Source organism: Camelina sativa, chromosome 12 (genome assembly GCF_000633955.1).
Source record: "Camelina sativa cultivar DH55 chromosome 12, Cs, whole genome shotgun sequence".
Taxonomy (NCBI): domain Eukaryota; kingdom Viridiplantae; phylum Streptophyta; class Magnoliopsida; order Brassicales; family Brassicaceae; genus Camelina; species Camelina sativa.
Window position 1 is genome coordinate 5,139,134 of NC_025696.1, and position 11,819 is coordinate 5,150,952.

General features: G+C 34.6%; 1 protein-coding gene and 1 long non-coding RNA gene across 3 annotated transcripts; both read left to right on the forward strand.

Annotated features, from left to right (window-relative positions):
* On the forward strand, window positions 2,511-3,591 carry LOC104730266. The gene is made up of 5 exons (XM_010449411.2): window positions 2,511-2,728; window positions 2,798-2,887; window positions 2,970-3,077; window positions 3,158-3,409; window positions 3,490-3,591. Exons 1-5 carry the CDS (start codon window positions 2,519-2,521, stop codon window positions 3,574-3,576), a joined length of 747 nt encoding a protein of 248 aa, XP_010447713.1. The 5' UTR covers window positions 2,511-2,518; the 3' UTR covers window positions 3,577-3,591.
* LOC104730268 lies at window positions 9,971-11,819 on the forward strand. Of its 2 annotated transcripts, XR_002034472.1 has the most exons (3): window positions 9,971-10,298; window positions 10,387-10,462; window positions 10,659-11,819. It is a non-coding gene; the product is annotated as an uncharacterized LOC104730268 (long non-coding RNA). The 2 variants fall into 2 exon arrangements; XR_002034471.1 differs by having other exon boundaries at window positions 9,973-10,298; window positions 10,387-11,819.

Genomic DNA, 11,819 nt, shown 5'->3' on the forward strand with positions numbered 1-11,819 from the left:
CAGTAAAGCCCAAAAGTCAGATGGTTTTGGAAGGTTTATCGACAATAGTTTAATTATAGTCCTTCGTAACTGATAGATAGATAAGCAAAGATTCTCATATGAACTATGTCGTAGTATGTGAAAATTGTAGATTAAAACGATGTTATTGATATGTTATTAATTAGAGCTAAAAAAAAATGCTTTGATTATAATTTGTAATCGTTATTCAGATACACGCGCCATGAATATTTAATTATCATGGAGCTTTGTATCATGTTTATTACTCCCTTTGTTCCTCCTAATAGATGTTTTGCCAATTTCACATATATTAATAAAAAGTTAAAATTTTATTTATGAAATAATTTATAATTACTTTTACGAGAAAATATAGATTTTAAATAGCATGTCATGTGGAGAAAACTTAAAGTAAAAAAAAAAAATCAATTTAATTTCTTTTATTGTACAACATTAATTTTTTAGAGACAAAAAAAAAAATCCTAAAAGATCTATTTATGTGAAAGGGAGAGAGTATTTGGCAATTTGGCTTGCCATTCAATCTCACATTATGATCTATATGTCAGGTCCTAGTCCCAATTGCATGCTTAACTTGCCAACGATCGAGTTCATTAAAATTTCCACATTATTAAATCATATTTTTTTTGCGGAACATGTCTTAACATCATTATATGATTTAGCTGCTAAAAAAAAAAAAAGCTTTTCTGCAATTTTGATTCCACAACATGCCTCAGCTTCAACTGAAACGATTTCACATTTTCAGTTACCATCTTCTACATTGGAACCTAGCCTTAGCATTAAGGTTTGCAGTGAGTCATTGGATATTAGAGATGTTATACCATATGTGTTGTTGGCAGAAGATAGCTCACACTCAACATGTGTCACTGTTAACAAGATTGTACACAATCTGTTTGATCAAATGCCTATGAGAATAACAAAGTAAGAAGAAGCAGAAGAAGTATTTTAAGTCTTGGAGATTCAAGGTTAAAAACATGAAAATGCCAAGAAAAACTCTCCATCTGAATAGGGATCACATTTACAGCTTTTAAAACTGCTTTTACCCCACTTACAAATACCATGCTGCCCACTATTCTCAACTCATCCACAAAGACATTTCTTTACATCATTATAAAATTTCGACATTATTAAATTTCGACATTATTAAATTATTTTCTCATAGATATCGTTGGATCATATTACCTAACACACACACTTTATAGTTTCTGCAAGTTTTCCACCTTTTTCCAAGACCTTGTACTTGTGAAGAATTCGTTTTTCTGTTTTTCAGAACATTAATTAAAATAGGGGAATCCATGCAAATTGAAATTTACTACGTACAAGAAAGATTGAGATAAAAATTGAAGACTTTTTCTAATCAGAATGCACACTTGATAGTTTTTGAAATAATAAGGTTTGTGGTATTGAGCTCTCACTACAACAAATATGTACATTGATAGCAGACGGATATAGCTCATTTTCCGTCACTGCTATGAAAGATGAGATTTTTTTTCGCTTACTTTTTAATAGCATCTTATTAACGCTATGATAGGAAAATTATGTAGCGGGAAACAAAAGTGACTTTTGTCCGCCAATACTTAGTGAAATTATTCACTTAATCGCCAAATAAAAAAAAAACCCAAAAACTCGACACACTCTCTCTCTCTCTCTCGTTACAACCTAAGCTCAACCTAAGAAGATTTCTTCTTCTAAATTCTCTGTGTGTGCTCAAATTCTTCTAAATTTCTTATCAATTCTTCAGTTTTATCGCCGTTTGTGAAAAGCCCCAATTTCGCCGTTTGTGAAAAGCCCCAATTTCGCCCTAAATCTCCATATCCATCGCAATTGATAGCTCGAATCCATTTTTGAGGCATGTCTTTCTTCTTCCTCCTAATTTCGTTATTTGTTTCGATTATTTGTGATTTCAAACAGCTTTTGATTTCGATAAGGGTCAGATTTAGTTATCTGTTTTGTTAGGGTTCGATTTATCTAGATTTATTTCGTTATCTGTTTTTTAGGGTTCGATTATTTACAGATTTTGAGAATGTGGAGTTTCGAATCCATCTGTTTTGTTAGGGTTCGATTATTTACAGATTTGACTCAAAAATAGCTTTTGGATTTGAGTATTTGCGCCTTCATAAACTGAACGATTTTTTTTTTTTCCCAAGTGTTGGTGATTGAAATGTTGGGGAACTGAAGCTTCTCATTTCTCTGTACTCACACAACAGGTTAGTATCACTCAACCAATAGTTAAACATTATTATTACACACGAATATTGGTGATTGCTATGTTTTGTCCTTTGAGTCTGATTCGTATAAATAGTGATTAGATTAGTGAGATTTTACACAGTTAGATATTGGTTTAAGAGCATCTGTATGTGTCTGAAGTAGTGCAGTATTGTCTGAATTGTTGCTTAATGTGAGCTTTGTATAATATGTATCTCTATTTTATCTATAAAGGTTAAAATTTATATTATAACATATAATGTTGGACAAGGCATGGGTGCNATGGTGTGAGTGTAAGTGAATGCAGGCAAGGTTTGAGCTTGATGAAGATTGGCAAAGGATATCTGTGATTCACCAGATGGGACATTTGTGGCGATCACACAAGTCTGTCACGGTGAAGGCTATAAATTTGGCTGCAAATAACCAAGAGAGGATGAATTTGAGACCACCAAATATTGGTCCTGTTGATTGGCAAAAATTTGTCAAACTCAAAACTAGTGCTGCATTTAAGGTAATTACTTGTGATTATAATTGTTTAGTAGTTGATTGGTGATTAGTAATTAACATGTTTCATTATTAGGCCGTGAGTGAGAAATATAAAGCAAAAAGAAAGAATCAGATACCTCACACCACTAGTCGTAAAGGGATCAGCAGACTAACAGAAGAAATGGCAAGCATATATACTACAACTATGTTGTTTATTATTATACATAGTGCTTGTACTGTTACTGAAATTTTGTTTTCTGGAACAGAAAGCTGAAAGTGAAGATCCTTCCAGCGTGACAAGACTAGATGTTTGGATCAAGTCTCGCACCAAAAAGGATGGTACACCAGTAGATACGAATGCAGCTGATTTGATTGTAAGTCTGAATAGAGTTGTACACCAGTAAATAGTGTGTTATCGACTAGTAAAACCTGAAACTGTCTTTATGTTTTTCAGCAAAAAGCAGCTGAAATTGGTGGAAGTGATGCTCCAGCATTTTTAACAAATCCAGATGAAGATCACCTCGCCAAGCTTTTAGGACCTGACAATTCTGGTAGGCTGAGGGCAATGGGTAGAGGCATGAGTAAGACCAAATTAGCTTGTTTACAAATGCAGAGCAAGTGTATGGCTGAAATGGAAGAGCGGCAAGTAAAATTAGTAAAACAGGTCAATGCCTTGGAAAGTGAACTTGGCAGAATCAAGAATCAGGTTAGATACTTAAGAGTTCTCTACTATTCATCAGCCAGTTAGAGTAATATAAATTGATGTTATTTTTGTTTATGTTACAGAGACCAGAAGCTGAAATGGATGAAAACTCAGCTGCAAGAGTAACATATTCTTACTTCTTTTCATATCAGCTAAGTGATTCTTCTTAGTGTCGTTTATGATTCTTAGTTGCTCATGAAATTGTTGCAGAGTGTAAACAAAAGAGCACATCCTAAGTGTGTGTTTGTTGATTGGTCTGACATTGATGAAAATGTTGGTGAGGGTCGGATTCTTTCTTCTGATCCGGATGACATAGTGAATGACTGTCGTCTTGGCCCTTATGATCTCAAAGTGTTAGTTGAAGCTGCATATAAACCAGATGCATTTCTATGGAGACCTGCACAAAAGATCTTTCATATGAAAGAAGCTGTTGGACATATAATCGCATGGCCAACTGATAAGTGTAGACTGGTAGACAACAACATCCAAATGGAAGACATTGCCCCTATGGTATTTATAATTTCTAGCAATGTGTTAGCAATGTATTACCCCTGTCTATAATGCTAATTAATTATATTGGATTTGTTTACTGATTGTGTTTAACAGGGTATACAAGGAAACAAATGTAAACTATTGGATTTGTCTAAGGGTGACGTCATTGTTGCTGAGGGGCGTTGGGAGACACAAGAACCAAGTGCGTTGGTTAACGGAATTCCTCTTGGACCAAAAGCAGTTAAAGTATTTGTGGATTCAGTAAAGCAGCCTGATACATCACTATGGAGACCTACAGCTGAAATGTCATTTCTTGAGGACTGTTTGATGGCTTACGTATCTTGGCCCCTGAGTAAGGTTGATTTTGAAAATCCCTCAACTCCAACTGGTCAGAATGCTACATCACATGCTTCTTTGTCTGCATCAAAGGCCAAGTCTGCAGCCACAGCTTCTAAGTCTGCTACAGAGTCCAAAACTTCAGCAACAGCTTCAAAGGCTGCATCGCAGGCCAAATCTGCATCTATGTCTTCTAAGTCTGCATCTGGTTCTGAGTCTCCTGTTGATGATGCAACGGGTCCAATATCACCAATAAAGAATACTTTACCATCACAGTCTCCTCTCAGGAAGTCTCCAGTAAGTGTTTTCATATGTTATGAAGTTGTTTTTGTTAATTATATGATGACTGATGGTTTATATTGTAAACATGGCAGCGCATTAATAAAGTTATTTCCAAGGAGAATAAGAAGTGCAAGTTGATGGATTTAACTGAAAAGAATAGGGTTGTGGCTGAAGGACGATGGGGAACAAATGATCCAGAACATAAGGTTCACTTTACTCGCTTGGGTTCTAATGCAGTTAAAGTGTGGATAGATGTTGTGAAGGTGAAAAATGTAAAAGTTTGGAGGCCATCCGATGAAATAGAGATTATTGAAGATGCACTTAGCTCCTGCATTGCTTGGCCAGAGAACAAGGTCATTATGTCTTAAACTGATGGTTTTATTGTGTAATGTTAAGTACTTGAGATTGCTTGTTTATTTTGGATGTTCTTGAGACTTTGATGGTAAACTGATGTTCTTGAGACTTTTGTTATGTATTTTGGATCTGAGACGTTTATTAATCAGATTTTATGAGATTTTATAAAACAGGTTATGTGTGCTATAATCACATATCAGAAAATGCTATAAAAGTACAGGTAAACGTTATGATAAAAGAATATACCATAGCACAGTAAACAAGATAAAACAGCATTTCGCAACAGCTATATTAGATATGTATAACATAGCACGAAAAATTAAATATTGTATAAATTTTTGCAAAATTATAATCTTGATAATACAGCAGTTTATTAGAGCTATGCTATAAAACTATAACATAGCACGAAAAAACAAATGTTGTATAAATTTTTTCAAAATTATGATCTTGATAATATAGCAATTTCTTAAAGCTATGTTATATTTTTATAACATAGCATACGTAATAAGTGCTATTGTATATGGGGTACATATAATAACAGTGCCCTAAAACAGCGCTCATGAAAACGCTATCAAAGACCTATGATAGCGTTTTTCTCTGGTTAACAATGTGCATATTTGTTGTAGTGTCTGTACAATAGAGGAGGGTTGTGAAAGTGATTTCTCCATAAAAAATAATATTTAAAAATATTTCTTGGTAAAGAAGAAAACTAATATTGAGCCAAATATCCACAGAGATGATCGACAGTAGCTTAAATGGCTTGAGCTAACCACTAGTATGAGTTTAATTAATTTCAGCCGATAAAGTTGAAAAGTTTGTGATTGAAGTTTATGCCTCAGGCATGTGATTATTGGAAGCTACCTAGCTTGTATCATTTGATGATATTTTTCATTCAGCTTGCTTCAGTGTGATTTCTAATCATATGTATTTTTATTTTGCCATATTTGGACTACATGAAACTATGTGCTCTTCTTCTGGCAAACAATTATCACTATGCTTATATATATATATATTGTTATTAAGCATTTAAGCTGGTTGAATTTGGTAAAAAATGTAGTTGGTAGTTTGGCGAAACATATGTGTTTACAGAGAAACATATGTATCAATATATATATGTGGATACAGAGAAACATATGTGTTTGGCGAAAAATATTATAAATTAGGTAACTAATAAACCCTAGAAAAATATCATCAAAATATTAATAAATCCCTAGAAAAACTTTGCCCAAAAACAAAAATCATGTACTTTTAAAAATAACAAATTTAGCCATGTGTTTCTCTCCTCCATCGTGTTGTGACTATTTTAAGTATCGTCTTGCAACTAGATTCATCATTTTTTTTTATGTTTTTCTTTTTAAGGTTTGAAACGTGAAGATAGCAATTTATGTCTACTTTCGCAATTTGAATTATATGAGAAGCGGAGGATTTTTCATAAAATTCCTTCTATGGTTCTTCTTAATTAAGTAGTCACCTCACAACTCTTGGATTGAATTGTAATAGTTTCTTTACTATAAATAGCAAACTACATACTATAAATAAGGGACAATATACGATTGCATTCTATAAATAAATTAAAAGATCAACTATATATTCGCGTCTAATCAACTGCAATACAATCATATACTAAACCATAAACAAAATCATGGTTTTCTATAATCATATATTTTTCATGATTTACATTCTTGCAACTCTTGTTCTTTCTGTATCGGTGTCATCACCATCACCCCTTTCAAATGATGCATCAGGAGAGCTAACCTCGAGACGCTTGCTTCCGTATAAAAAAAAAACAGTTAGAATTATTAATTCATTGTCCAGCAAACATATTTTGAATGTAAACTGCTCATCTACCGAAGATAATTTGGGGTTACAACGTATCCCTTGGAGTCAAAGTTGGGAGTTTAAATTTAGAGTAAATTGGAGACAAACTACAAAATTTAAATGCGATTTTACGTGGCATAAAGGTAGATCTCACAAGTTTACTGTATATGGTTCTAGAGAAAATAATTCTTATAAGAAGTGGTACTGTAGTGTATGTATTTGGGAGGTCGTAGCAAAAGAAAATGAAAAACCAATTTGTCAGAAAAGAAGAGATAACAAACCTGGTTGGTGTTATGATTGGGAAACTTAAACTATAGTTATATATAAAGAGGCTTCGTATTGCATCTATATCTATTCTATGTGCATATTTTATGTTGATGTTGCCTTACAAATTTGTAAAAGATTTGATAAAAAAATGTAAATTAACCAAGATTATGTCAGTAATTTGTAAATATAATTTTGATATCTTGAATATTTGACAAAGACCACACGAAAAGTGTTGGTTCTTCTTTTAAGTTCTGAAAGTTGATTTGCGTCTCATTTTCTATTCACCAAACTTACAGTTGACCCGTATACAAAAACTATTGTACATTTATAACCGATGAACCGATGAGAACACAAAAAAAGTTTATATTTTGATTTCGGTAGGTTTCATTGATTTTAGTTTTTAGTATTGCCGAAACAATTCATTCATGATAAATCGAAAGAAATAAAGAAAATGTCGTGAACGTTTGAATTAAAGGAGCTCTACCATAATCAGTAAACAAAGTTACATGTACCAAATTTCAAGAAACTGATGATGCATATATTGTATTTTTTTTTTTTTTTACAAACGAATGATTCTATTCATTCAAACAGAAACATTACAATGATAGGGAAAAGAATCCCAAATTTTAAAATTACAAGCAAAGGCTTTCTCCAAAGCCATAAACATGAACAAAGATAAATAAGACATCAAGCAAGAATCCATGAGAGTTATGCAACAAGTGCTAAAAGGCAGTTGGAGAGAAGTGGGATCATGGTTGTAGGATTGAACATCGTCGATGGACTCGATAGATGACAAATAGGCTTGGATTCGAGGGGGCAATAGCCCGGAGGGTGGTGAGATGCTGGTGTTGGTGTGCTTAATAAGATGATGCCTAAAGTAATAAGCTAGAACTGTTGAGGAGTGGCTGTTGGTAGAGAAATCTCTAAAACCAAAACCACAACCTCGGCAATTTGCATTCATATCTAAACCGCCTTGAGACTTCAAGTACGAAGGAGTAATAAATGGCAACAATGAAGCTAACATCAGGATTCGCAAGGAACATGTGTAGAACCGTAACAAAACAGGTGGATTCTCTTTGCCATGAAGATGGTGATCAAGAATTCCACACAAATTTTGAAGTTAGTAGGACATTGACCAAAGGTAAAAAGACCTGAGCTTCGGAGAGGAGGATGATTGCAAGGTAATGGGAGCAGTAATGTTCATCAATGAGGCTAATAAGCAGGTGCAAAGATAAGTGTAATGTCGGAACATACCAAGTGGATCATCTCTGCCATGAAGATGGTGATCAAGAATTCCACACTTTGTAGACAACAAGACCCGAACAAGAGAACAACAGACCTGAGCTTCGTAAAGGAGTATGATTGTTGGAATTCGAATAATCTCTGATAATTCCAGTTTTGGGATCCAAACGACAAAGTCACAAGTTGAGCAAATACCATAGTTCCACCTAATCCTTTGTACATCCAAGACAAGCTAGCTAAATGGTTCTCTAATGCAGTTTTCTAACACCGAGGATAGCCAAAAAACCTAGGTAAAGTCGATAGGAAAACATAGGGTTAGATAGAGCTAACAAGCCGGTATCAGTTTTACAGCTCATCCACAAATGGGAGGTTGTTGTGAATGGTCCGGAGAAAGGATGCGCACAGCGGCTGACCAGAGAGATTGAGAGAAGCTTTCCTGTCTCCGATGAAAGCAGATACAGAGCTGTCAAGCTCATTATGTGACTTGTGTTCAAGGCGGTAGTCCAGTAGCGGAGAAAAAATACATTTCTGGAGGTTTCCTCACCAATTGTCGTCTCCGTCTCTGCTTGCCAAGGCTCGGGTGACATTGTGGTAGAAAGATCAGCAGAGGTGATTACCATTCCGGATCGAGATTTGAGGATACCATGGGACTCAGTTTCCGCCGGTAGTGAGGCTGAATTGGGGTGAAAGAGGGAAGAGCTTGTAAGTCTCCTCTGTCTTCCGTACTCGGTGTTGCGCAAACTTTTACCTGGATCTGATTGATTACAGAGGGTTTGCAAAGGTTTCAAAAGAGAAAAAAAAAGTTGAAAAAAGAGAGCTAAGAAGACAAGGAAAGCAAAGAACAGGGATGAAGGTCGAGATACCCCAATGCCGGTGAGCAGGAGCCCCACCGGCATCGGAGAATTTTGGTGGTAGCGACGCCTCGATATTCGGGCTTGGGAAAGAAACTTTAGGGTTTAGAGGTTTTTAGTTGCACTATTCAGGATTCATAAAATCTGCATATATATTGTAAAGATAAGTTATTTGGTTGAATTAATTTAACATTCAATAAAAAAAAAAAAATACATTTACCAAATTGGGTAGGTCCTGATAACAGTGATAAGAGTAGAAATTACATTTACCAAATTGGGTAAGGCTTTGGTTAACAATAAAGTGGTAAACGATAAATCAGCTTTTTGTACCACTTGAATCAGTTTATCATCATCATTAACTGAAACAGTATCATGAACCAATGATTTCATGGCCTCGTTTCAACATAATTCACCCCAAATTTATTTGGATCAAGTCATGCACATGCAATCTCCTTTATATATATATTTTCATCCACCGGAGTTTGCCTGGTTGTAACTTCTAACTCCTACAAACGTAGATATCTATAGATCCAACAAAGATGATCTTAGTATACATATATAATTTTAAAAAAGAGTGTTAATGATAAAAGTCAGAAATAAGAAAGCGTTACGAAAATAATAGGCTTTCGTTTAATCTGATGTCAAAAGTGAAAGTGATGGGTGTTCGTTCATTTTACATTACTTATAGTTTGGTACTCGCCTAGCCACTATCCCTCCATCTAGTCATTAATTTACGTGACAACTGAAAGTCTGAAACTATACGGTTAGAATCTTAGACTAAATAAAACCACTACAAAAAAAAAAAAAAGTGTATTCATATCACAAATATAATAGCACTAACTTTGTAACTGCTATTAAAGATGATATATCCCGATTTTCATAAACTATATTATACAGTAGCAGTTTAGAAATGCTAAGCCCTATAATAGCATTAGGAAAAGCTAAAATCGTGTAATACCTACCGCCAATATTTTTAGAGAAAATTTTCCCCAACCCGCCAACAGTTAGCCAAATATGTAAGAGAAAAACAACACCAAACAAAAAAAATACTTCAATTCTCTCGCCATCCTTCTCTTCTTCTCTTTTCCAAAAACCCTAGCTGCGTTTTTGCCTTACTTCACCACCATTTCAATGGCGACATCATCAGCTCTCTCTTCACTCTCTTCTCTATTGGATCTGGCGTTGCCAAGAAAGTGAAATCGAAAAGAACGTACTTAGCTGCCGCCGTTCTGGAATTCTTCGCCGTCGAGGTAATAATCCCCTTGCTCTTAGTTCTTTCAATTTTCAAATTCGTAAACCCCTAATTTTTAACTGGTTTGTTTGTTGTTTTGGAAATAGGATCTGTCACTTTCAGCTTGTATTGAGAAACGACGAGGAGCCAAGCAAGTTGTTTGGTGATGTGATGATTGCAAAGGTCTGATTTAGCATAATATTTTGTTCATAGGAAGTTCAAAGTTCACATATATGTGTGTATGTTCTACTAGCTTATGGAGAAAGTATTGTAAAAACATAAAGGGTTCTGTTTTTTAGAGTTCTCTGTGCACACAAGGTGTTCGACGAATTGACTGAGACAGAAACCAAGAGAATTAAATCTTAGTAATTTTTTGTAGTGAGGATTAAGGTTCACGAACTGAGGTTGGTGTGGTACTGTGTGTGTAAAGCCGTAAATATGGAAACATATTTGAAGTTGTAATTTGCTGAAAGTTTATATCCGTTCATCCATCTAGTGCGTGTGTGTGTGTGGCTAATTCTACCTGACGTTATATTTCATCTTTGATTGCATGGTAAAAGTCACAAAACAGCTCATCTTTCCACCATCTCCATCTTTGACTTGGTTTTCCTAGAATACAACTTTATTTTTAGACATAATGAGCGCTGTTTTGTGACTTGGTTTCACCAAGAAACGTGAAGAGTCAAGTCTCCAAGGAGAATGCTCGTTTGGCTACTCTTCAGGTGCTCAAGCTTTTACCCTTTTCTAATTCTCAATTATATTACTTGGACTGATGACAATATTAGGCGATTTAGCTCTTAATGTCACTAGCAATTGGACTTCTTTAGGAAGTGTAAGACTCTTCTGATATACATTGTTGCTGCTGGTAAGCTTTCCATTAATATGTTGTGTTATACCTTTATTCCAGTTCACTATTAATAAATATCTTTGTTCTCATTGTGGTTCTTTGCTCACACATCTGGTGTTTCATGTTGGCACAACATCTCAAGAGGACCATGGTAAGTTTTCTAGAAAAATAATCATCTATGTAACACTTCCACCTCAGATTCTTTCACAATTACTAAGTTGATAAGGTACTCTTCGCTTCTACCTTATATCTTATACAATCAGCTGGATAACAACTACGTTGATTATGAAATTTTCAAAGGCTAATATATGGAAAGTTTTCTAGATTAGTACAATTGTAAAACTTTACAAGCATTTTTGCAACAGGTTTCAAATGGGTTTGTTTCTTTTTACTTGTTTCAACAATGAGCTTAATTGTTCTTTCTACCTTCATCTTTTCATCTTGGCAGAACCTTAAAGTATTGTGGATTGCAAGGATCAGTTCTTGATTTGAGAAGGATATAAGCACAAGAAGCCTCACTTGGGAAACGAATGGAAGAAGCCTTTTTTGCTGGTCCATTTCAGCCAAACCCATTTTTCTTACTTGTGTAAGAGTTACTTCTTGTTGTTTTCTTGATCAGTGTTCTTTCATTTTGTCATCTTTTGTACTTGGGATTGTAAAGAATATGATGTTATGTAATATGAATTTTATGTA